The sequence below is a fragment of the Erythrolamprus reginae genome, chromosome 1 (assembly GCF_031021105.1).
Source record: "Erythrolamprus reginae isolate rEryReg1 chromosome 1, rEryReg1.hap1, whole genome shotgun sequence".
In the NCBI taxonomy this organism is placed as follows: Eukaryota; Metazoa; Chordata; class Lepidosauria; order Squamata; family Dipsadidae; genus Erythrolamprus; species Erythrolamprus reginae.
The window spans coordinates 36,693,841-36,721,264 of record NC_091950.1 but is presented as its reverse complement, the minus strand read 5'-3'; the positions used below and the strand labels follow the sequence as shown (position 1 = coordinate 36,721,264).

General features: G+C 40.4%; 1 protein-coding gene across 1 annotated transcript in view; it reads left to right on the top strand.

The window, feature by feature from the left end:
* Window positions 1–27,424, top strand: part of LOC139156873 (maestro heat-like repeat-containing protein family member 2B) — a 99,951-nt gene that overhangs the window by 49,566 nt on the left and 22,961 nt on the right. Inside the window, exons 22-33 of the mRNA XM_070733007.1 lie at window positions 2,711–2,737; window positions 4,970–5,092; window positions 5,554–5,633; window positions 10,177–10,312; window positions 12,331–12,426; window positions 14,201–14,302; window positions 15,222–15,345; window positions 16,961–17,070; window positions 19,406–19,558; window positions 24,228–24,382; window positions 25,193–25,355; window positions 27,038–27,225. Of these exons, the coding sequence (XP_070589108.1) occupies window positions 2,711–2,737; window positions 4,970–5,092; window positions 5,554–5,633; window positions 10,177–10,312; window positions 12,331–12,426; window positions 14,201–14,302; window positions 15,222–15,345; window positions 16,961–17,070; window positions 19,406–19,558; window positions 24,228–24,382; window positions 25,193–25,355; window positions 27,038–27,225 (1,457 nt within the window). The remainder of the gene's footprint in view (window positions 1–2,710; window positions 2,738–4,969; window positions 5,093–5,553; window positions 5,634–10,176; window positions 10,313–12,330; window positions 12,427–14,200; window positions 14,303–15,221; window positions 15,346–16,960; window positions 17,071–19,405; window positions 19,559–24,227; window positions 24,383–25,192; window positions 25,356–27,037; window positions 27,226–27,424) is intronic.

Sequence of the window (27,424 nt, the reverse complement as noted above, 5' to 3'; positions counted from 1 at the left end):
CTTTGACTCTACAGTTGAGAAACAGACATTTTGTGTCTTTTCTGCAACTTTTTTTTCTTTCCAGCAAACTTTGTATTCTTAGAAACATAGAAACATAGAAGACTGACGGCAGAAAAAAACCTCATGGTCCATCTAGTCTGCCCTTATACTATTTCCTGTATTTTATCTTACAATGGATATGTGTTTATCCCAGGCATGTTTAAATTCAGTTACTGTGGATTTACCAACCATGTCTGCTGGAAGTTTGTTCCAAGGATCTACTACTCTTTCAGTAAAATAATATTTTCTCACGTTGCTTTTGATCTTTCCCCCAACTAACTTCAGATTGTGTCCCCTTGTTCTTGTGTTCACTTTCCTATTAAAAACACTTCCCTCCTGAACCTTATTTAACCCTTTAACATATTTAAATGTTTCGATCATGTCCCCCATTTTCCCTCTGTCCTCCAGACTATACAGATTGAGTTCATTAAGTCTTTCCTGATACGTTTTATGCTTAAGACCTTCCACCATTCTTGTACCCCGTCTTTGGACCCGTTCAATTTTGACAATATCTTTTTGTAGGTGAGGTCTCCAGAACTGAACACAGTATTCCAAATGTGGTCTCACCAGCGCTCTATATAAGGGGATCACAATCTCCCTCTTCCTGCTTGTTATACCTCTAGCTATGCAGCCAAGCATCCTCCTTGCTTTTCCTACTGCCCGACCACACTTGGCTTGGCTAAAAGGGAGGGCGTGTGGGTGTGACTCAACCTGGATAATTCTTCTAGAGCAGAGCAGCGTAGAGTTTTACCGATAGGATAGATTTGTTGATGTAGAATTGGCTACTTTATGCCATTATGTAAAAGTTAAAAGATCTTATTCTACTGCACCAAAGGGAGTCGGGGGTCAATGCCTTTTCTTTCTTTTCCCCTTCTTTTCTACACTCTTCCCTTCCCTTTTTCCTCCCTTATTGTTTTTGTATTTTATATTATAAACTAATAAAAAGAACAATTTGGCAAGAAATAAAAATAGAGTAGATCATGCTGGGCTGCTTAGACCCAGATGTCAGTCAACTTTCTATATCCCTATACCGTTGCAAATGTTTGACATTAACTTTCTTAGAGATGGGGTTAGAAATATCACAATCTTCTTGTGGAGGTGATGGTGGGGAGGATCAAGACTCATCTACTTACAGAATCAAATCTCTGCTGACCTTTGGTAATTGCAGGAGCACGCAAAACAAATAAATTGCTTAATGGTTTGTTGATCTTCAAGGCCACCACTACTTACTTACTTACTTACTTACTTACTTACTTACTTACTTACTTACTTACTTACTTACTTACTTACCTACTTACTTACTTACTTACTGTTGCGTGCTCTTGTGTTGTTGCGATTGAAGCTGAAATAGTCATTGACAGGTAGAATGTTGCAGCATATGATCTTGTGGGCAATACTTAGATCGTGTTTTAGGTGACGTAGTTCTAAGCTTTCTAGAATGGCACTACAACTTGACAGAATTCAAGAATCATGAACAAATTGCATAGGGTAGAACAGTGAGGGGAAAACTTTTTCTTCTTGCATGCAAAAATGTGAGTGCTTCATGCACTAGCACCCATGCATACTGGTACACAATCCCGCCCACATGCCTGCCACACTGTGCATACACACATCCCATGCATGCGTCCCTCCTTGGGATGTTTTTTTTACTGTCAGGCTTCCCTACAGCCTCCACACTGCAAAAAAATGGCCCAACAGGCAAACCATAAATTTCAAAAAACGGACTTCCAGGTTGCCAGTTCAGCCACCTTTTGCACTCTAGAGGCTTCAGGGAAGCCTCCTGAAGTCTGTAGAGGTTGAAAACAGCCTTCCCCAAGGTCAAAAATCAACTAGCCAATGCACACATGTGCACTGGAGCTGACATAGGGCAAAGCCTCACATCTCCTCAGATATGGTTCCATAGATTCACCATCACAGGGGTAGAACCTCACCTGCATATTACTAATTATAGAAGGGGAAGCAGACAAAAGATGGACCACTTTATTTTTACAGTGTATTACTTGTATCATTCATTCATCCGTTTGTTTGTTTGTTTGTTTGTTTGTTTGTTGGACTTATATGCCGCTTTTAAGTCAGGAGTACCCAAACTTGGCAAATTTAAGACTTGTGGATAGTGTTGGGCAAACCGAACCTGCAAAGTTCAGGTTCAGACTGAACTTTGCAGTGTTCGGCATGCCAAACCCGAACTTTTTAAAAAGTTTGGGTAAAGTTCAGGTTCGAGTTGAGGTTTGGCCAAACACCGCGAAACACCGCCGCCTGGGAGGAGAGTGGGGAATCCCATCATGGGATTTCCCACCTCCTTTAGTTTGTAGCACCGCTGCAGCATTCTCTTCTGTAAAAATAAAAGGAAGCAAAAGGAGGTGGGGAATTCCCCACCTCCTTGTTTATTTTTACAGAAAAGGACGCCACAATGGCTTGCTGCAAGCAAAAGTTCGGGTTCGGTTTCAGGTACAGCGAACTCACCCAAACTTCACGGCAAAGTTCGGGTGAGTTCGTCGAACCCGAACTTCGTTGGGTTCGCCCAACACTACTTGTGGACAGAGCCAACTGGAGAATTCTTGCAGTTGAAGTCTACAAGTCTTAAAGTTGTCAAGTTTGAAGACCTGTGATTTAAGTTGTTATTAGTTATTATTGTTATCTCATTCTCCTTGGAATCTTGTTTCACTTTCAGGTGCTGGGCCTCAGTATTGAAAACAAGGTAAGTCATAAAAGATCTGACCTTTGCTGGCACAAACAGGTACAAGTCTGCTATGTACTTATTCTCTTCAAGAAAAAAGAGGGGGATAGGAAGAGTATTAGTGCCTAACAGCCCAAACTATAGACCAGACTAAGAAACCAATGCACCTACGTCAGAAGTACAATTATTCTAAATTATATATTTAAATGCTGCTCAATTCCTAGCAGCAAAAATTGGAATGTGCTTCCTTCCTTCCTCATATTGTCTTTTTCTGATCTAGGAAAGGGCCTGTCTGAGAATTTTTATAACTAGATTCTTGGAACAATCTCCATTATCTGAACACTGCCTTGGTTGCAGCTCTTCTTCCTTTCAAAACCATTCCATATGCCCTCTTTGGTATCAGAAGAAAGAAATTATCTTGTCATTTTTTTTTCAACCAATCCTCGCTCAATCCTATGGAGGAAAACATAATTCCTGAAAAAAAAATCCTGTGTGGAATGCAGTTTTTATTTAATGATGAGGTGACTATTGGCTATATATATGTCCTCAGATAACAGATTAGCAGACTTGGAATTTCCCTCTTTATTACAAAGGAGTTGTGTATGAATGTTCTCTCTTTCCTTGTGCAACCATCTCTCGTGCTGGCTGAGGAATTCTGGAAGCTGAAGGATTTGTAAAGTCAATTACTTGCAGGACGGCCTCCAGTCACATGAATCCCAGCAACCGGTGAGGTCCCACAGAGTCGGCCTTCTCCAGGTCCCGTCAACTAGACAATGTCATTTGGCAGGACCTAGGAGAAGAGCCTTCTCTGTGGGGGGCCTGGCCCTCTGGAATGAACTCCACCTGGAGATTGATACTGTCCCCACCTTCCTCGCCTTTTGTAAGAGTCTTAAGACTCATTTATGTCACCAGGCTTGGGACAATTAAACCTTAGCCCCTGATCGATGATGGGCTCTTACGGGAACGGTCAGGAATGCAGTTCCGGTAACAAAATTTGGAGCTCCACCCCAGAGCACCCAATTTGCACTGAAAGATGTTGAAACAAAATGCATAAGCCACATCCACAGTGTGGTAGTAAAAAATTTGGTAGCCCATCACTGCCCCTGACCAACGAAAGATTGTATGGTTGCTGAATAAATGGGTGAAATTGAATATAACTAGGGATTTTATCTGTAGATAGTTATGTAATTTTAGTTTAATTGGATTTAGTTTTATTGTAATCTACTGTTTTTAATATGTTGTAAGCCGCCCCAAGTCCTCATAGAGAGTTGGCATAGAAATCTAATAGATAGATAGATAGATAGATAGATAGATAGATAGATAGATAGATAGATAGATAGATAGATGGATGGATGGATGGATGGATGGATGGATGGATGGATGGATGGATGGATGGATGGATGGATGGATGGATGGATGGATAATACATAGATAGATAGATAGATAGATAGATAGATAGATAGATAGATAGATAGATACTCTTGCTCTAGTGTTCCTGAAGTACCTGGCTTCCCATATATTATGGTAATTCAATTCAGAGGAAAGACAACATAGAGAACAGTGACAGAATGTGATGGACTGGATTCCCGGGAGGGAGGGGGTGTATTCCAGAGGAATAAGAGGCAGGTCAGTTTAGATAGTTTGAGAAAAAGAGGGTGAAGACAGCCCCTCACTAATAGGTCCCAGAGGATATATTTGTAGACTGTAGGATGCGTCAGTTGGCAAGATTCTGTCTATGTGGAATAATAAAGAAAACTACTTGGAAGAATTGCCGCTGTTTCTTGGTTTTTGGTGCTGATAAGAACTCTACCTATCTACGGTGACTTTGTGTGTGTGTGTCTACGTGTGTGACTGTGTGTGTGTGTTGCTATCACTATAAACAGAACGTTCCCCTTTCTCTGAAGAAATTAGGAAAAAATCATTTAATTTCTTTGCCCATAAATTGATTGAAGAAGTTTGAAAGACCTCTTGTGTCTGATTGTAGTATTGGTTGAGTATTGCTAATCAGTAAGTGAGTGATTAATGATTGCTCTGTTCCATGTAATATCTAGTTTTCTGATGAACCTTGTTGACTAAATTTACAGTCACCTTTCTTCTGAGGTCACCTTATTGTTATCTTCACATTGAATCGGTTGGGCTTTGTATGAGGCCAGTTCACAACCACCGATACAACTTTGTGAGTGAGGATGTGAACCTCAGTTCCTAGTCTAAAACTCTAACCACACTATCATGCTGGCTCTTCTGCTAATGTAGGACATGAATCTCAAACTAGCCCTTGTTCAGAGCACAACTGACATCTGCCAAGCTATCCATGAGACTCGGAGCGTTCAGAATTTCACCTTAAGTTGCAAGAAAGAACTTCTTGGTATTTTGTTGGTGAGTAAAGTTAATGATCAGCTCCAACGTGCATGTATGTGTTGGCCAGCTGATTTTTTGCTTGCACAGAGGGTCTAGGGGGACATTTTTGGCTTCCAGAGAGCCTCTGGGAGGATGGGGGAAGGTGTTTTTACCCTCCCCCGGCTTCATGGAGGCCTTTGGAGCCTGGGGATGGCAAAACACAAGCCTACTGGGCCCACCAGAAGTTGGAAAACAGGCCATTTCCAGCCTCCAGAGGATCTCTGAGGGATGGAGGAAACTGTTTTTGCCCTCCCCAGGCATTGAATTATGGGCGTGGGCACTTGTGCATCCATGATAGTGCGCGCACATGCTTTTTCAGCACCTGAGATAAAAAAGGTTCGCTATCACTGCTATAATTCACAGGGGGTGGGGTTGCAAATCCCTTTGCCCATGGTGTACTTTTAATTCTTTTTATCTTATGTATGCTCTTGTATGCTCAGGATTTCATTAGAGAAGAACCACTGGATTCTTTGACAACACCCCTTCGTCCCAAAGCCATCATTGCCATGGCATTCCTGAGGTAGATATTTTTAGTCTTTGGAAAGTTTATATGGTTATATAGTATTTATTTATTTATTTATTTATTCATTCATTCATTCATTCATTCATTCATTTATATATTTATTTTGGATTTTTTTTTTCTCCCATATTTTTTTATTAATTTTCTTTAAAATAACATACAGACTTACAAACATTTAACATACAGTGTAGGGATGTATCATCCCTGCTCTTCTCAAAAGTATAAATGCAGATACAGAAAAAGGAATACATGATTGAATATCTAATTCAATACTACTAATACAAAAAATATCTAATAGAAAAAATTGATATCATAAAAAAAAAATTCTATATATATAAACTAAGTCTAATATAAATCTCAATGAGAAAAAATTATCTAATATATCTATACTTATTATTACTCTTCTTTCTTTATTTTTTATTCTTATCTATCCATTCATAAACATTGTTCCATGTTTCATAAAATTTGGTTTCTTCCTGGTCATTCAAGCGTCTTGTCATCATGTCCATTTCCGCGCAGTCTAATATTTTTGCAATAACTCCCTCTTCTTTGGGGATATCTTCCCCTTTCCAGTTTTGCGTGTAGATAATCCTTGCCGCTGTAAAAATATGTATAATCAAGTACAAAATTTCTTTTTTGTAATTTTGGTTAGTAATTCCTAGCAAACAAAACTCCGGGGTGAAATCTATTTTCTGCTTTGTAATCTCTTTTGTCATTTTCTCTATCATTTTCCAGTACATTTTAGCTTTATTACATGTCCACCATTGGTGGTAGTAGGATCCTATTTCTTTCTTACATTTCCAACATAGAGGTGATGTCTTTGGGAACATTTTTGCTATTCTACTTGGTGGAAGATGCCATCTATAGAATATTTTAATTTGGTTCTCTTTCAAAGAAACTGACTTTGTCATCTTCCAATTACACATCCAAACTTTCTCCCATGTATCTAAATCAATTTCTTTGCCTATGTTTCTACACCAGTGTATCATGCTATCTTTTAATGTTAACTCGATATTCTTATGAGTAATCAAATTTATTTTGGATTTTTATCCCTCCCCTCTGAGGATTCAGGGTTGCTTACAACATGTGAAAAACAATACAATTCTGAAATCCAATAATAACTAAAAAGAAATAGTCTATAACCCCAATTTAATATAAAACCATCATTTTCAATCCGCCAACATACTTTCCATTCAACCTACATTTATCCATAAGCAGGGGCTGATGATTAGTGTCCCCAGGCCTATCGGCACAGGTGCGTCTTCAAATTCTTACAGAAGGCAAGGAGGGTGGGGGCAGTATGAATCTTGGGGAAGGCTGATTCCAGAGGGCCGGGCCCCCACAAAGAAGGCTCTTCCCCTAGGCCAGTGATGGGCAACCTTTTGAGCTTGGTGTGTCAAAATTCGCCAAAAAACCGAGCCTAACTCGGGTGGTGTGTCACCTTGAGAAAAAAACCGGAGGGTCAGGAGCGGTCCCAGCTACGTCTTTTTTTTCACTCCCCTCCTCCTTCCACACGTTTTGCCGTCATGGCGTTGTGGAAAGAAAGGAAGGAAGGAAGGGGGGAGAGAGAAGAAGCGTGCAACACAGTTACTACTTGGGAGGGAAAGAGGGGAGGGAGAGAAAAAAAACTAAGGAACACCCCCGAGTCAGCCTTTCTATGCTTTGATTTGAATTAGGGTTAGTTAAGATGTAAAGCTTCGGGGTCTCACTTTCAGGTGCCTCCAGCCCAGCTTGTGGTGCATTGTGGGGGAGAAAAGGTCCCTTTTATTTTGTCTCTCTTTTTTTTTTTTGCTGCAGTCAAAATATCAATTTATCCGAGACTGCGCCCTGGGCAGCACGGAACTGGGGTTTACTTTCGAGTAACGTGCATAGGATGACACCGTGACCTATTCAACCCACTCGATCTACTTGATCTTCTCAATCTACTTGATCTCCTCAAACCTTTCCCCCCTCCTCGTCCCCACCCCTCCCGGCATGTGCTTTTATTTAGAGGGGGGTTGTAAAAATCTAGTTACAAGCCGCCAAAGGAGGAAGCAAATGGTGCGATGTCCACGCAGTTCTTTTTTCGGGCTCTTTTTTGCGAGCCCGGCATGATTTTTTAAATTACAAATTAATAACCCCTCATCCTTTACGTTTAAACCGGTAAGGGTTTACCTTAGCACCGTCTCCTGTAACAGCTATAAGAGGAAACGGCGCCTTGAGCAGGACTCCGCCGAGGGGTTCCAACTATTATTATGACTACAGCAGCAACTGCTGCTGCTGCTACTTTACTTCCGGGTTTGCAAACTCAGGACAAGACCCATCTCGGCGGAGGGGTTTCAATTTTTCTCTTCCGCCCTCCCTGATGCGATCGACCCAAGGGGAGGGGACACCGCGCACTGCTCGTGGAGGGAAAGAAGCGAAGCAGGGGAGGGGAGGTTGGAGTAGATTTCCTGGCAGAGCAATATTTGTTTACGGGATGAGCAGTTTAATGTAATCAAAGTAGGACCCCTGGGTAAATAGCCCTGGGAGTGAAATTAAAATTGCAACCAGAGCAATTTTTTTTTAATAGGTGCAAAACAAATTTAAAGGGAGAGGAAAATAATAATAATAATTGCGCTTGCTGCACCTGCTTGCAGTTGGTGAGAAATTGGAAAGTGGGGAGATTTGCATCTTGGCCACTCCCTAAAGCTCCCCATTTCTCCGGCGGCCGCGTGTCACCGAAAATGGCTACGCGTGTCAGTGCTGACATGCGTGTCATAGGTTCGCCATCACTGCCCTAGGCTCTGCCAAGCAACATTGTCTAGTCAATGGGACCTGGAGAAGGCCTACTTTGAGGGACCTGACCCGTCACTGGGGCTTAATATTTTATTTGCCAGGTTTCACATTTGTGACTTATAGAATTTCTACAAAAAAAGAGATTTTCTACCAAAAAAATCATAGATCAGCCTTGCCTATAATTGGGCATCCCCTAAACACATGGGATTGCAACTCTTAGAATTCTCATCTGACAAATGGGTGGGAATCCAAGAGTTATGGTTACAACTCATCTGAGGAAAGATGGTCTAATGTTTGGTTAATGAAATGTTTGTGACAAAGAGTCTGTAGAAAGATCAAGGGGATAACATAGATAAAAACCATATAAAGCCTTAACTAATCTCACACAATCCACAATGCAGATTGTCCTTGATTTACAACTACAGTTGAGTCCAAAATTTCTGTTGCTGAGCGAGACATTTGTTAAGTGAGTTTTATCCCATTTTATGACTTTTTTCACCACAGTTGTTAATTGAATCACTGCAGTTGTTCAGTCAGTAACATGGCTGTTAAGTGAATTTGGCTTCCCCATTGACTGTAATTATTGTTGTTGTTGCCAGTGGACAGCAGAATTGGCAGCTGACTTGTACAGTGAGGAGGTTGGGGAGCATCATGGGCCAGTCCTGGAATCTGTGGAAAGTTCTGATGGGTGCTCTGCATCAGAGGCAGAGATGGGGCTAGGGCTGTCCGACAGTTATCAGCTACCTTCGGAGTCAGAGATAAGTGGTGCTGAAGAACAGCTGGAGCCTGTTCCCAATGAGCTCGTGTGCAGAGCTATCAGAAGGGAACAATTAAAGAAAAGAGGTCGACTTGGGAGTAAAAGCACAAGGGGATGCTGAAAGGCCACTCCCATAGGAAATAAATAGGAGCAAAAGTGAAGTGGTTTTGCAGGAGACAATTAATTCATTTGTGTGGAAATTTGCTTATCTGAGAGACTCCTTGCCAAGTATTTCCTTGTTTAATGATGCGTCAAGATGCTATTGGCCTGGCAACTATCCAAGGACCGATGTCTGTGTTTGCAACTCACCCTTGAAAGACTGTTTGCCAGGGCTTTGCTAGATGTAAATGCTAAGAATTCACATTAGCCAAATAAAAAGGGGGTTTTCAGGACAAGGAATCTATTTCATGATTTGGTGAAGCCTAGGTCAGAACACTTGTCAGAAAGTCGCAAAAAGTGACCTTGGGACAATGCAATAAGAATCAGTTGCCAAGCACCTGAATTTTGATCATATCATGAGGATGCTTCAACAGCCTAAATGTGAAAAACAGGCATAAATAACTTTTTTCAGTGCCATTGTAACTTGGAATAGTCACTAAATGAACTGTTGTAAGTCAAGGACTGTCTGTATTTTATTGTTCACCCCTTAATCACTTGCAAATCTACAATTAACTTTGGAAAACTTCTCCCTTTCTAGTGTCCTAAAAATACTAATTTATTTTCATACAAAGCCCTCCCAAGTTCTATCACTAACGTTTAACTATATTACCATGTAAGGTGGTAATATATTATCCCCGTATTTCAAGAAAATATTTTTATTATCTCAACAAATCATTGCATATTAAAGCACAGGGGGGAGGGAACCCGAAAGGAAAAGGACATGGAATTCCTGCATAGTATACCCTACAAATCCCCAAGTTTTGTCTTATTAGTTGTTCAGGTGAAAGTACAAGTTACCAATCTATTCAGGACTGGTTTTTAGCCTTCAGCTTTAATATATGACCTCTCAGCCCATCTTTCTACGGGTAGCAAATTGAAGCCATCCTTGAACATGGAGGACATTCGCAATCTCCTTGACCAAAGCATCAAAAGTTTGTTTCCCCTCCGTCCCCTGGAACAGCTGAAGCTAAAAGGAGAAACAGAAAGGGATGCTTTACATATTGAGGTAATTGGAGGGAGTTTCTTTCTCTAGAAACCTTTCTTTTTCTACTCTGCTAATGGGTTTTGTAGGGGGAAAAGAGTATCCAGCTCGCCATTGCCTGATATTGGATGCTTCTTATCATAAGAATGTCATATCCAGTCTAGTCATGCCTTCCCCAGGCATTTGTAACGTGTATCATTCCTAGTCAGCTGGCTAAGTTATTATAGATGATTAACATAACTGGGAATGGTATCAAAGTGGAAAAATTAATATAGATTATCTTAGCGACAAAATATTTGTAGTTTAGGATTGAACTGCAGGGTCCTTGGGGCCCTCTGAGCTTGGCGGGGTTTTTTGTAAACGTTTCAGTACTGAAATAGGTAAATCATTTCCTGTGAATAGAATAGAATAGAATAGAATTCTTTATTGGCCAAGTGTGATTGGACACACAAGGAATTTGTCTTTGGTATATATGCTGTAGGGAATGGGATTTGCTCTCATTTGATATACTAGTGGCTTGCCTAGTCAATATTGTTTACAATATTGTTTACCTACTTTGGTAATGAAAAAATTTACAAGCTGAGAGAGTAGCAATGATCCCCATTAGTGATGGGTGAACTGAACCCGCACAATTCGGGTCCGTACCAAATTTTGCCTTGTTCGGTATGCCGAACACGAATCTGAATTTTTTTTTGAAACTTTGGGCAAAGTTTGGGGTCGTGTTCGGCGTTTGGAGCTTTGACGCCACCGGCAGGTTGCTAAGGATGCCAAGGTGATCATTTCCTGGATTCCATGGCATCCTTAGCAACCTGCCGGTGATGTCAAAGCTCCGCCCCCAGAATCTCTTCATGGGAGGGATTCCCCGTTCGGGTTCGAGTTCGGGTTCGGTTCGGGTTTGGTCAAATTTTGCGTAAAGTTCACCGGACTTGCCAAACCTGAACACTGTTGGGTTCACCCATCACTAATCCCAATATAATTTTTTTCCCCCAAAATTGCCTTTCTACTCAGGGTTTGATTAATCACACTTTTAAAAAAAGCCCTGAAAAAAATAGATTGATGGATGAGCAGATGGGTGGAGTGTGTATGTGTGTGTGTGTGTGCAAGTGTGAGTTTACAAGGAACAAATTCCAATGCAGGTTCACACATAACCTTGCCCGACTGATATGTCTTCCTACCAGAGAGAAGAGTCAGTGACTTTTCTTCAGCAGAATAATTCTTGGTGAGATAATTCTGAGTTGAAAAAACTATTTTCTCAGCAAGAAAATAATCTACACCTGCATGACAAATACAGTATATAGAAACTTTGAAAAGGGACATCAAGTTAAGGCCAGATCCCTCCCCTAGGCAGAGTTCCCTCTCTTCTAGAACCATTAGTAAAGTCTGAAAACAAAGAAGCGATTATGGCGAGCTAATCAGTAGAGAGTGATCTTCTGATGGATCTCCTAGTGTTATATCCAATTTGATTCCTAGACCTCACCATTTGTGTTAAATCAGAGGCTGGAGGCTCGGGAAAAGGCTAACAGCTATTTATTGGCATTCAGGAACAGTTGAAGTGACCAGCTCGATGCATAAGTAAGATTAGGGAAACAAGTGCACTGTTGTGCCTATCGTCCCCTGTCCAATTCTCTTTTCTTACCTCTTTTATCTTATATATTCTCTCCTCTATATATATTCTCTTCCTATCCACTTCCCTTCTTTTTACTTCCTATCTTTATATATATATTCCTAATGTATATTCTCTCTCATATGTATTGTATATTGGACAAAGAATAAATAAATAAATAAAAAAGTGGCATAACCCGCACCTTATATACATGGTTACTAGCACAGGGATTGGTGACAGTGTTTCAAGCCTTGGCGCTGGAGCTTCCTATTGGCTGAGCCCGGAGGCTCCTCATTGGTCACGCCCAGGCTTCCCATTGGTTGTGCTAGCAGGCTGCTTATTGGTCGCCCTGCTCCAATCAGCTATCACCTTTATTATACAGCTTGCAAACATAACACCTTTTAAAAGACAGACATAACAATTTGTATTGTGTTTTTAGTCACTCTACACTGATTCAATGGATGCTTTTGGGAAACTTGTGAAGAGCATGGTTGAAGAACACCCAAATTCTGAGCTAATGGATGAAATGTTCCAGGTGAGCAATATCTGTTTGCTGACATTGGGAATCTGGAAATTGCAGCCAGTTTAGTTGCTCAGCCATTTCATATTTTCTGATTTATTGATTCCCAGTTAGGATTTCATCAGATATACAAAAGGTTGATTCTATCGCAGCTGGGCATTGAATACAACTCATACAACAGCACGATAAAAGGGTAAAATAATTTGGGAAGACAACAAAATATTGTTTTTATTTGTTGTAAGCTGCCCAAAGTCCTTGAGAAGTTGGGTGGCATATAAATTAGATTAATAAATAATAATAAATAAACATCCATGAAAAGCGCTAGCCTTCAGAGTACCACATGATAAATGACTTGAAGACTTATAGATAATTCATTATAATTTTCCCCATCTGATTTAAACATTTCCTAGCAGGAAAGCAAAGTATAAATATTTGAAATAAAAGTCAGAAATTATTCCTGCATTAATCAATTAGTGACTACTATCCATTCTTATATTCAATTGCAAGACGCAAATATTATAAAAATAGCAATTTGATGTTATCCCAATAAACACATTTTCAATTCGACCAACATTTTCATATGTGCAGACAAATGTTAGTCCTGAAGTATGACTTTTCATGAAATGCAATCACACGGCATTTGAAAGACTTATTTCTTTATCCAATCCTCAATAAATCTGTCAGACAATTGTTCTGAAAACTTGAAAAGCTACATCCTAATATATTATATTATTGCCTATTGCCTATTACCCAACAATAATAAAAATAATTAATAATAATTTATTAGATTTGAATGCCGCCCCTATCCGAAGACTCAATATAGCAATGCAAATAGTTTTGTCCAAATACCACTACTTCAGGTATGGCATCAGCTGCGACCCCAGGGAAGGGGAGGAGGAGTGGCTATCTTGGCCATGGAGACTTTTTGCCTACATAGACTCGTTGCTCCCAAGATTGCCTTTGCCGGCGTAGATTCGTTGCTCCAGAGATTGCAGGTTGTGAGTTCCTCCTGGTGAAGTTGGACTTAGGGGTTCAGGTGCCTACCAGCTACGTGTGAACAGCCATGCCTGTGCTGCTCGACGAGGTAGCCGGGTTGGCGGTGGAGTTCCCCGGACTAATTGTCCAGGGGGACTTCAATCTACCATCACTCGGTGGGTCCTAAGGGTTAGCACAGGAGTTTATGGCCACCATGACAGCCATGAACCTGACTCAAGTAGTTCAGGGTCCGACTCACGAGGGGGGTGGCACGCACCCGACATGATATTTCTCTCGGATCAACTGAGTAATGGTCTGAGACTAAGGGGCTTAAATGTCTTGCCTTTGTCATGGTCAGACCATTTTCTACTGCGGCTTGACTTCATGGCTTCAATCCTCCCCTGCAGTTTTTTAGTTTTTTAAAAGCCAATGGAAAATACTAGATTTATTCTTCTTTATTGTTATGTTATCCCCCATAATCTACTCAGACCTATATTCCTAACATCTACCCCTTGATTCTTTCCCCCATCAAAAAAACACATGCTCCCATTGCCAAAGTGGGATAAAAAATTAGAAAGCTTCAGGGAAGCCTTCTATTGTCTCCACTTGGAGATTTTCCACATCTCATATCACGCCAGGTATCTAACCGAAGCAAAGGGTGGGGTTTTCTTTTTCTTTATTCACAAAAGGTCTGCTTCCCTAGAACGTGGGAAAACCTGATTTTAAAAATGGAATGAAATAATGAATGACATTCCTGGAAAAATCAATGGTAGACTCTGATAGCATCCTTCCTCTCTCCTTGCTTTATCCACAGCTCATAGACCCTTGGTTCACTGAAAAAGAATGGAGCAGAGAGCGGGCGTTGCAAGCTATTTTCCATGCCCTTGTTACATTTCAGGAAAATGTCTATCTCCCTGTGAGTTGTCTACTCTTCTACTTACTGGCAATCAGTTTTTTGGGGTGGGGCTGGGGGTCTAAGAAGCTCCTCATTCATCTGGAACCTATATTGGAATCAGCAGTGGGTTTGTTTGTTTGTTTGTTTGTTTGTTTGTTTGTTTGTTTGTTTGTTTGTTTGTTTGTTTGTTTGTTTATTCATTCATTCATTCATTCATTCATTCATTCATTCATTCATTCATTCATTCATTCATTCATTCATTTATTTATTTATTTATTTATTTATTTATTTATTTATTTATTTATTTATTTATTTATTTATTTATTTATTTATTTATTTATTTATTTATTTATTTATTTATTTATTGGATTTGCATGCCGCCCCTCTCCGAAGACTCGGGCCGGCTAACAACAATGAAAAAGACAATGTAAACAAATCTAATATTAAAAATAATCTAAAAAACCCCCAATTTAAAGAACCAATCATACATACAAACATACCATGTATAAATTCTATAAGCCTAGGGGGGAAGGGAAATTTCAATTCCCCCATGCCTGACAACAGAGGTGCGTTTTAAGGAGCTTGCGAAAGGCAAGGAGGGTGGGGGCAACTCTGATATCTGGGGGGAGTTGGTTCCAGAGAGTCGGGGCCGCCACAGAGAAGGCTCTTCCCCTGGGTCCCGCCAGACGACATTGTTTAGTCAACGGGACCTGGAGAAGGCGAACTCTGTGGGATCTAGCCGGTCGCTGGGATTCGTGCGGCAGAAGGCGGTCCCGGAGATATTCTGGTCTGATGCCATGAAGGGCTTTAAAGGTCATAACCAACTAAGTTGCTCCTAGTTCGGCCCAGTTCTAAGAACATAATTCTGATTTTCCTTACTTTATTTCAAAACCTTTCCCCCCCTTATTTCCTTATTCCTTTTCTACTCCTCCTTTGGCAGGAGGGAGAAAATTTTCAACAATTTGGATCCCGAGTCGCATTTCTAGCTCCATACACCTGCGACAATTCCATCCAATGTCGGCAGTGGGCGGCCCAATGCATCACCTGCCTCATTCGTATACAAGGTAAGGGCACGAAATGAGTTATAAAGGGTCTCCAACCTCTATTTGCTCTCCTTTTCAAAGGCCTAAGGACCAGCGAACCAAAGGCATTCAGTTGATCACTTACCTCCTCCACACAACTCTAATGGCAGTAGGATCAGGACTACTTTTTGAGATGATATGGGAGGCTTAGAACATTTAAATTTGCTTAAATTATATTTATTTGTTTAGAAAATGTATACAGTCACCTACTCATAAGAGTAAAAACATAATATAGAAAAAAATGAAAATGAAAATTATAATAAAAACAATAACCAAACCAACCACCCAATCCCTCCCTCCATTTCTCCTTCCTTCCTTCCTTCCTTCCTTCCTTCCTTCCTTCCTTCCAACATCCAACAACACAAAGTCAAACAAGCCATTTGATGGTTCCCCGACATGGTGGATTCCCCAGACCGTCTGAAGACTTAATTTTGTAAGTAGGCCTGAGGATTCCAGAATGTGAGGAAGCCCATCAAATGGCTTATTTGACTGTGTGTTGTCACCAAGCGTTATTGCAGCGGCACATTCCTTTTATTGTGCTATTTCCCACACAATTTTACTTCCGCGCATGCTCAGAGGGATGGCTTTATTTCTGCACATGCTCAGAGAGCCGAAAAAGAAATTACGAAAACAAAATGGCGGCACGCATGGACCGGCAAAGACAGCACTGTAGCCGTAGCACCAAAATTGCATCATTGGCGGGCTTCTACCGGAGCACACCCCCAGGACCAGATCTTCAGTGATGGAGACTTTATTTCCTCAAATCTCCTTTTTTATAGTTAAGTGTCAGTTGTGCCTCTGTCAATGGGAGTCTTGATATAAAATGGTTTTGACACAAGTTTGTTTGTTTGTTTGTTTGTTTGTTTGTTTGTTTGTTTACTTACTTACTTACTTACTTACTTACTTACTTACTTACTTACTTACTTACTTACTTACTTACTTACTTACTTATTAATTAGATTTGTATGCCGCCCCTCTCCGTAGACTCGTAGTTCCTCTTTTCATCTGGGAGGCTGGATCATTCTAGCACAGTGATGGCAAACCTTTTTTCCCTCGAGTGCCGAAAGCATGTGCGCACACACTATCAGGCCTGTGCGAGTGCTCACACCCATAATTCAATGCTTGGGGAGGGTGAAAATTGCCTCCCCTGCCCCCCAGAGGCCCTCTGGAAGCCAGAAACATCCCATTTCCCAACTTCTGGTGGGCCCAGTAGGCCTGTTTTTCACCCTCCCCAGGCTGCAGAGGCTTCCCTGGAGCTTAGGGAGGACAAAAACACCCTTCCCCATCCCCTGGAAGCCGAAAATGCCCTCCCAGAGCCTCCATATGAACCAAAAATCAGCTGGCCAGTGCACATAGGTGTGCTCAAGCTGAGCTAGGGCAACAGCTTGCATGCCGGAAGATATGGTTCCATGTGTCACCTGTGGCACTCGTGCCATAGGTTCGCCATCACTGTTCTAGCAGATCTTTGCGGGAGATCTAATTCTAATAAAATAGCACTATGATTCCTGAAGGAATGTTAACTGGAGATTCTGCCAAAAACGTAATAATCACTCAAAACCAAAACAATGTTCAATTGTTCTTCTCTTCCTTCTCTCAGCTAGGTCACAAGCTACCTGTGTGGAAGCCAAAGAAATGGAATCTGCTTATGCTAATCTACAGACAGAGGTTTTTGGGGACCTTCTGAGGGCATCTTCCAAAATGGCCAAGGTGATTGTGGTTTGAGTTGCCAGGGGGACTATTGGGATCCAGGTTATCTGCAAAATGCTGTGTGGTTCTCACATACATACCTTCTATCAGAGGCGGGTTCCTCCCGATTTGCACCAGTTCACCCGAACCAGTAGCAACCCACTGGTGATGTCGCAATGCTGTCATAGAACCAGTTTGGTTGGTGCTAATCTGTGGGTGCTGCCATTTTTTAAAAAATATTATTTTTTCTTCTTCTGAGTATGCACAAAAGTTGAGTTTCCAATACTGTTCATGCGGTCGCCATCTTGTTTTGGGCTTTTTGGGGAAAAAAATTGAATTTTTTTTTAAAAAAATCTTCTGAACATGCGCAGAAGCCGGGTTTCCAGCACTATGCATCCGTCTTGTTTTTGGCTTCCTTCCCCAGATGTTTTGGCACTGCACATGTGCATGTGTGTGAAGCATTACACTCACAAGGCATGCCGACCCAGGAGGGAGCAAACCGGCTGTGAGGTAAATTAGAACCCACCCCTGCCTTCCACCATCTAGCTTCTAACCTGATCCTACGTAGCTTCTGCTCTGGGAATCTCACACTACTCACCAGAGCGTACAAAACTTTTGCCAGACCCATCCTTGAATACAGTTCATCTGTCTGGAACCCACACCACATCTCGGACATCAACACCCTTGAAAATGTCCAAAGATACTTCACCAGAAGAGCCATTCACTCCTCCACTCGAAACAGAATACCCTACGAAAGCAGACTATCAATCCTAGGTCTTGAAAGCTTAGAACTACGATGCCTAAAACACGATCTAAGTATTGCCCACAAGATCATATGCTGCAACGTTCTACCTGTCAATGACTACTTCAGCTTCAATCGCAACAACACAAGAGCACACAACAGATTCAAACTTAATATTAACCGCTCCAAACTTGACTGTAAAAAATATGACTTCAGCAACCGAGTTGTCGAAGCATGGAACTCATTACCTGACTCAGTAGTGTCAACCCCTAACCCTCAACATTTTTCCCTTAGACTATCCACGATTGACCTCTCCAGGTTCGTAAGAGGTCAGTTAGGGGCATGCATAAGTGCACCAGTGTGCCTTCCGTCCCCTGTCCAATTGTCTCTCCTTATCTCATTTATCTTTTCTTACTTTCAAATTTGTTCACCTATACTTTTATATCTTTTCTTCTATTCATTTCTTTAGTTATATTACTACATATCTATTCTCTTCAATGTGTCTTATGTATTGGACTAAACAAACAAACAAACAAACAATAAATAAATAAATAAATAAGTAAATAAGTAAGTAAATATAAACAAACAAACAAACAAACAAACAAACAAACAAACAAATAAATAGCTCCCATTCCGTCCGTTTCATACTTAAAACTGGAATCTTTGTTCATCTTGGGGAAGGAATGATGGGAATCAGGAAAGGTCTACTAAGCTACACTTTCTTTTTTTCAAAGTTTCTTTATTGTTTTCGCAAGTATTTATCACATAGTTTAATCATTTTTTACAGATCATAATCCAGCTTTGTTACCTTTTGTGTGTGTCCTTAATCCTTTTGCATCTTACATTCAATATTACACATTGTATATTTATTTATTTATTTGTTTCATTAATATGTTATTTTTTCCATATAGTAATAAAAAAGAATGACATTTGCAAGGTATATATTATTTGTTTTGTTTGTACTGATACTTTGTATTGTATTATTTTTAGGTTCTCTTTTGAATCCATTCATGCCATTTGTACCATGTTCGTTTCGGTTCATTAATTTTATTTCCCTTAATTGAATTTGTAATTTCATCCATTTCTACACATGTATATACTTTATCTATTATTAAATTTTCTGTTGGAATCTGTTCGTTTTTCCACATTTGCGCTATCGCTATTCTAGTTGCCGTATTTATATGGGTTATGAGAAGAAGTGTTTGTTTAGCTACACTTTCTTAACATAACCTATTTGATCCATACTTTACGGTCCCATTTTGACCCCTACTTTAGGGAAGTAAAGGAAACAGAGGCTAGAAGCTGGTTCTCAGTAGTTCTTACTCTGCATATCATATTAATTCTCTACCTGGTTGCATTCAGGAAGATGCTGAAGACTGTTCAGTAAAACATTCTCAGGAATTAAACTTCCCAATATTGTTTTTATTGATTAATAAGATAAGGGTTGATTTTATTTAATTGGCTTAATTGTTATTTTTGTTTATATCATTGCTGTGCAATTTTGGATATATTATATAAACATTTCCAATTGTAATGAGATATAAATTATATAAACAAGCAAATCAATGAGCTACAGATTTCTTATGACCTCATCTATTTCTGGTATGTTGACAGGTGGTCAGTGCTTATTTTCCACCAGATCAAGGCCTTGATTTTGTCAAGAGCATCCTGGAAGTTTTAGTATCTGGAAACAAAGTGTGTGTCGTTGCTGCTGGTCACTGGCTCCTAACCATCCTTCAAGATTGTGGAAATTCAATGAAAGGACAGGTGATTCTTTGTCACAAGATGAACTTTTTAAAACATTGCTTCACGTAGAGTGTGTATTTTTTTAGTAGCCAGGAGTTTTTATTTATTTATTTATTTTGTCCAATACACAATGAGGGTTTTAGTGGGTATATATCTATATACACATAGTAAAATACATGATGAAGGTTATAGAGGAGATACTCATAGTAAAATATATCTAAGAAATAATAGAAAAGAAGATATAGTAATAGAACATATCAATGAAAGAATAGAAGAAGAGATATAGGAATAGAGGAAAGGTATAGGAGATATAGGAGAGCAATAGGACAGGGGACGGAAGGCACTCTAGTGCACTTGTACTCGCCCCTTACTGACCTCTTAGGAATCTGGATAGGTCAACCGTAGATAATCTAAGGGTAAAGTGTTGGGGGTTTGGGGATGACACTATGGAGTCCGGTAATGAGTTCCACGCTTCGACAACTCGGTTGCTGAAGTCATATTTTTTACAGTCAAGTTTGGAGCGGTTAATATTAAGTTTAAATATGTTGTGTGCTCTTGTGTTGTTGTGGTTGAAGCTGAAGTAGTCGCCGACAGGCAGGACGTTGCAGTATATGATCTTGTGGGCAATACTTAGATCTTGTTTAAGGTGTCTTAGTTCTAAACTTTCTAGGCCCATGATTGAAAGTCTAGTCTCGTAGGATATTCTATTTCAAGTGGAGGAGTGAAGGGCTCTTCTGGTGAAGTATCTTTGGACATTTTTAAGGGTGTTGATGTCTGAGATGCGATATGGGTTCCAAACAGATGAGCTGTTTGATGTTTGAGTTCTTGCACATTATAAGAGATCAAGTGTCCAGTAGATAGAGCAGGATTTTCCTCCCATCCCAGATGTGGGATGGAGATTTGGCAGGCAGATTCTGACATAACTATTTATGCGTCACCAAATATTTCATATTAAGGATGGTTAAGACAAGATATTCTTACATTTGTTTAAATATTCTAAGAATTGCAGTTAATCATAAGTAGGCAATTGTAGTTTATATTTAATTATTTATTTGCTCATTCATTCATTCATTCATTCATTCATTCATTCAGTACATATTGGCAGTATACATAGATATAACTTTGTTTATATACACATGGGTACTAATAAGAGGGTAGCATTAGTCCAGGATGATAGGCATCCTGGTGAACTTATGCACGTCCCTTATTGACCTCCTAGGAATCGGATGAGGTCAATAGAAGATAGACTAAGGGTAAAGTTTTGGGGGTTTGGTGATGAAACTACAGAGAGAGGTAGGTATTAACTACTTGATTGATGAAGTCTTATTTTCTACAGTCAAGTTTGCAGCAGTTTACTTTGAGTTTGTATCATGTATTATTGTGTTGAAGCTGAAGTAGTCATTGGCAGAAAGGACATTGTAGCAGATGATTTTATTAGCTATGCTTAGGTCGTGTCGAAGGCGACGCAGTTCTAAGCTCTCTAAGCCTAGAATTTCAAGTCTGGTTGTGTAAGATATTCTGTTGCGAGTAGAGGAGTGGAGGGCTCTTCTCATACAGTATCTCTGGACACATTCTAATGTATTTATGTCTGAAATGTGGTGTGGGTTCCAGACAGATGAGCTGCATTCAAGGATTGGTCTGACGAACGTTTTGTATGCTCTGGTTAATATGTGATATTACTGGAGAAGAAACTATGTAAGATTATGTTAACAACTCTTGAAGCCTTTTTTGGCAATGTTTTTACAGTGAACTTTGGCACTTAGGTCATTTGGTATGACTATTCCAAGGTCTTTTACAGAGTGAGAGTTGTCTGCAAGGTCTTGTCTATTCAGTTTGTATTTGATGTTCTGATTCTTTTTGGCCATGTGTAGGACAGAGCATTTGTTAGTTGAGATTTGGAGTTGCCAGATGTTTAACCATACTGACACAAAGTCAAGGTCTTTTTGGTGGGTAGCAGTATTATCAGTGGTGTTGAAGAGTTTTACATCATCGGCAAAGTGAACGCAGTTGCTTGTAATGTGATCATTTATATAGAGTATGAAGAGTGTTGGTCCTAGTACGCTGCCTTGGAGTACACCACTGTTAACAGGGACAGGATTAGATAGGGTGCTCCCTATTTTGACCACTTGTTGTCTGTTTGATAGGAATACAGTTATCCAGTCATGTGGGGATCCAGAGATGCCATAGAATTTCAGTTTTAGAAGTAGTTTATCATGAACCACTAAGTCAAAGGCTTTACGGAAGTCTATGCAAATTGCATCTATTGATTTGCCCTGGTTGAGATGTGTAGCCCATATTTTTTTGCAGTGTAGGAGTTGCAGGTTACATGATAATTTTTTTCTTAAACCAAATTGTTTGTTAGAGAGTAGGTTGCTAGTTTCCAGGTGGAGGGTAATGGATCCATGACTTCGCATGTGATGCAGCATAGAGAAATTGGTCTGTAGTTTTCTACTAGACTGGGATCTCTTTTTTTTAAGATGGGGATGACTGTGGCTAGTGACCATAGGTTTGGTAGAGAACTGATCCTGAAGGATTTTTCAACAATGTTTAGTGGTTCAGCTATGGCTGTGGAGAGCTTTTTTAGGAAGAATGCACATAGTCCATCAGGCCCAATTGATATAAAATCTTTTAGGCCACATAGTACTTTTTCAACCTTGTCTTCAGTGAAGTCTATTTGTGTTAAATCATTGTGAGCATTTGTGCTGTGACTAGGGAATTTTGGGTTGCTGTTTACAAAGACTGAGCCAAAGAATGTGTTGAACAGGTTAGCTTTGACTGTTTTATCGTAATATTCTTTCTTGTTGGGTCCTTTTAGTGGTAGGAACGGTCTTGTGTCCTTGAGTTTGTTATTTACAGAGTTGTAGAAGGCGTGGTTGGATTTGCTGCACAGAAGGCTTTCCTCGTTTGCTGTGATAGTTGTAGCATTCCATCTTTATTTGGTTGCTTATATTTTTGTAGCAGTTTTAAAGTTGGCTACATAGCCTGTTTTCTTTTTTCCCCAGAGGGATTTTTTATTGTAGTTTCCTTATTGATATGGGTAGTTTGTTTTCTTGGTTATGGTAGTTATTCTTGATATGTGTAGTCTGATAGTTCTTCTGACTTCGAGCAAGATGATGTTACAGAGGTCATTGGCAGTGTTACAGCCAGAGAATAGAATTTGCCAGTTGAGAGTTGAGAGGTTGGCATCTATGAGTTCCTAGTTGGCTTTTTAAAAGTTATACTTGCGTGTCCTATTATTAAGGTGATTCTTGCAATGGTGAAGTCTATCATGCTGTGGTTGCTGTTGGAAAAGAGTTCTTTTATTTGTTGTCCATTAATTGCACTTTTGCTGTTGCAGAATATGAGGTCAAGGCAGTTGTTTAGTCTAGTAGTGTTCGTTACTAGTTGGTCAAGTCCCAGATTAGTTTAGTTTAGTTTAGTTTAGTTTAATCAGATTTGTATGCCGCCCCTCTCCACAGACTCGGGGCGGCTCACAGCAATAACAATACAATGTAAAACAAATCTAATATTTAAGTTAATTTAAAAAACACCACAAATTAAAATCAATCATACATACTAGCGTACCATGCATAAATTTTATAAGCCTAGGGGGAGGGAACATGTCAATTCCCCCATGCCTGACAACAGAGGTGGGTTTTAAGGAGCTTACGAAAGGCTAGGAGGGTGGCGGCAACTCTGATATCTGGGGGGAGTTGGTTCCAAAGGGTTGGGGCCGCCACAGAGAAGGCTCTTCCCCTGGGTCCCGCCAAACGACATTGTTTAGTTGACGGGACCTGGAGAAGGCCAACTCTGTGGGACCTAACTGGTCGCTGGGATTCGTGTGGCAGAAGGCAGTCCCGGAGATATTCTGGTCCAGTGCCATGAAGGGCTTTATAGGTCATAACCAACACTTTGAATTGTGACCGGAAACTGATCGGCAACCAATGCAGACTGCGGAGTGTTGGTGTGACATGGGCATATTTAGGAAAGCCCATGATAGCTCTCGCAGCTGCATTCTGCACGATCTGAAGTTTCCGAACACTTTTCAAAGGTAGCCCCATGTAGAGAGCATTACAGTAGTCGAGCCTTGAGGTGATGAGGGCATGAGTGACTGTGAGCAGTGACTCCCGGTCCAAATAGGGCCACAACTGGTGCACCAGGCGAACCTGGGCAAACGCCCCCCTCACGACAGCTGAAAGATGTTTCTCTAATGTGAGCTGTGGATCGAGGAGGACGCCCAAGTTGCGAACCCTCTCTGAGGGGGTTAGTGACTCCCCCCCCCAGGCTGATGGACGGACAAATGGAATTGTCCTTGGGAGGCAAAACCCAGAGCCACTCCGTCTTATCTGGGTTGAGCTTGAGTCTGTTGACACCCATCCAGACCCCAGCAGCCTCCAGGCACCAGCACATCACTTCCACTGCTTTGCTGACTGGATTGGTAACAGCGTTGTATAGAGTTGCATAGATTGGTTCAGTCATGCATTTATTTAGGGTCCAGTTAATGAGAAGTAGGTTGAGGTCTCCAAGAAAGATAAGAAAGTTCTAGAGCTGTACACAATTTTCAGATTGCTTTAGAAATTCCTACAGAAGAGATTAAACATCAGGCAGGAGCCACGTTAAATTTAAGGGAATGACCCAAGTCCTTTATGTGCAATTATTATTTGATGTGCTTAACAAATGGGAGTGCAGGTATCTATGTTGCTCCTTCTAGATCTCAGCAATCCTAGATGTATTCTACAGTCACTTGCCTATCATCAAGCAGGATGACTTGAGACCATTTCTCATGGATGCCTTGTCCATTGTAGCCCATTTTCACTTGGATGCTGTGTTTAATAGCCTATTGTGTCGGCACCTTCCAATGGATAGGTATGTGATCAAATTTAAATCAAGGAATCTATAGTTGTTTGAAAGGTGACTGTCTGTACGAATCCAGGGAACCTTTGGATTTAAGTTCATGGAGTTTAAGGAGGTCAGTAATCAACCTTTGACCTTATATATTTATTTATTCGATTTTTATGCCACCCTACTCCTGAGACTCAGGGCGGCTTACAACATGTTAGCAATAGCACTTTTTAACAGAGCCAGCATATTGCCCCCACAATCCGGGTCCTCATTTTACCCACTTCGGAAGGATGGAAGGCTGAGTCAACCTTGAGCCAGTGATGAGATTTGAACCACTGACCTGCAGATCTACAGTCAGCTTCAGTGGCCCTGCAGTACAGTGCTCTACCTGCTGCACCACCCCGGCTCATCTCTTTGTATCTAGATTGCCAGGTGAGAGAAAATACTGGGAAAATGAAATCACTATTTTTGAATATTTAGATTATATTAACCTATCAGGAAATGCCAGTCTTGTACATCAACATCTGATTGGCCTTCACTTTTTCTAACTAAAGGGATGGTGGGAATGAATCTATTTGGGGCATATATGTCATAACTCGTGTGCTTAAGACCGAGATGTGTATTTTGTGTCAGGGATAGCTATTAATCTTGTGAATATTCATTGGCATCACAACTGAAATATGAAACAAGCAATTAAGTGGTGCTGTGCATTCTGCCTTAAATTACCTTATTGGTACCCCATATACAGTAGGTATTGGCAATGCATATTGTATTTGTTGAATTGGTGCAAAGCTTATCCCATGATGCTTTCCTTTTTGCCTTGCTAAATTTTAGTGAGACAGGTGAACTTTGGAGATCTCTGGGAAGAGATACAACCCTGGCCTTGCTCATCCTACCAAAGTTAGCAAGCACAATAACAAAGCCCACAGACTCAGGAACAATTTTCCACTTCACAAACGAAGATATTGTGGAATTTGCAGACGAAGATCCTCTCAAAGTAAGGAAGGAAGAAGAAAGGGTTTTTTTTTCCTGTGAATCTTTTCATGAAGACATTAGGAAGATAGGTCAAATTATTTTCTGGGCCATCTGAATGGCATAAACTGCCATAAACGTGCGATTCTGCCGCACGAATCCCAGCAACCAGTTAGGTCCCACAGAGTTGGCCTTCTCCGGTCCCGTTGACTAAACAATGTCATCTGGCGGGACCCAGGGGAAGAGCCTTCTCTGTGGCGGCCCCGACCCTCTGGAACCAGCTCCCCCTGGAGATTAGGATTGCCCTCACCCTCCTTGCCTTTCGTAAACTTTTTAAAACCCACCTCTGCCATCAGGCATGGGGGAATTGAGTCATCTCCCCCAGGCCTATATAGTTTATACATGGTATGTTTGTGTGTATGTCTTGCTTTTAAAATAAGGGGTTTTAAGATATTTTTAAATGTTAGATTTGTTGTACATTGTTTTTATTATTGCTGTGAGCCACCCCGACTCTGCAGAGAGGGGCGGCATACAAATCTAATAAATAATAATAAACATTAGAGAACTGGAAGCTTTTTTCAAAATAGAGTTTCGCTTATTCTGAGTGATTCCCAGAAAAATGGAGATAAATAATGTGACTATTGAAGGATATTGAGCTGAGCATTGGCCCCCATTTGGACAGTCAGTTTACTAACATTCTCAAGCTCCAACAAACTGTTAAAACAAAAATACTTTTGATGGTTAGTTACCATCAATCAATGCTAACAAATGTTCTCATATGGGAAGAAATGTACAGAAGACACAAAAGTTGGTTGAAAGATGGGCAGCTATATAAATCTAATAAATGAATAAATAGGAGAAGTTCTATTTCTGTAAATAACACAAGTTTTTTTTTTTTAAAAAAAGAAAGGTCTAATGTGGTTTTGTAAGGAGAAATGGCAGTGTGTCCTAAATATAAATATTTCAGTGTCCACAACTCTTATCAGGAATATTGAAACTGCATCATGCATTTTCCTTAATCATTCTCCTTCAGTTCAATAATTAACATTTAATGTTTTATTACTTTAAATTAGAGATACCTTTGGAAGAGTCATGAATTCTGTAGACGTCTCTTCTCCCAATAAGTGCGGCTCACACAGTTTTTATGGCATTTTGTCACTAAGCTCATCATCTGTTTTGTTGGCCATCTATCTTGATCATCATCATTGCTTTATTGTTTTTATACCTTTGTTCATTTATTTGTTTGTCTTACCAGCCCGTAATTATTATTTTTTTTAGGGAAGGGGGGATATAAATAGAATAAATAGATGAATAAATCCAAGTGTTTTTTAAAAATTAAAATGTCCCAAGAATGGAGAGAAACCGCCACACACAGTTTTTTGGGAACAAAAAACTGACCTTTAACTACCAATCCTGTGGCTTGTCTATGAATCTGTGGACTTAGAAAATAATGGGTGCAGTTCAAGGTTAGCCCCTGCAGTTAACAAATGTCCCTCTCAATAGCACTGGAAACAAAAATTGTCCACCTTATGTTGCCGGGTGTAACTTTTGTTAAAGCTACAATTTAATGAACTATATCATTAGTAGAAAGGTCCTCACAAAGCCCAAACGTCCATCACGTTAAGCTTTGTCTTCCACTATTTGTTTTGCTTTCTCGAGGATTGGAAAGAAACTTTCAGATATTAATCTCTTTTTCCCTCTTCCCAGGCCACCTGTGCCGTCTACGAAATCCTTTCTGTTCTGCAAGGGAAAAAAGCCCTCCAACAGGTGTTCCCAGACCTCTTTTGTGCCCTGCTATGGCAGGTCAGCAAAACTTTGGGGCAAAAGATGCCTTTATCTGAAGGCCAACAGAAGCTGTTTCTAAGAGAACAAATGTCTGAAGGCAACCCGTGCAGGTAAACTAGTGAAAGGCTGCAAAAACTTTTACTACCATACTGTGGGAATGGCTTATTTTGTGGGTGTGGCTTTACGGCCATATGGCCAGGTGGGAGTGGCTTGATGATCATGTGACCAAGGGTATGGCTTAAAGGTCATGTGACTGGCTTAAAGGTGGCCATCTTAACGTCATTCACGCCAAGGATTTGGGTTAGGGTT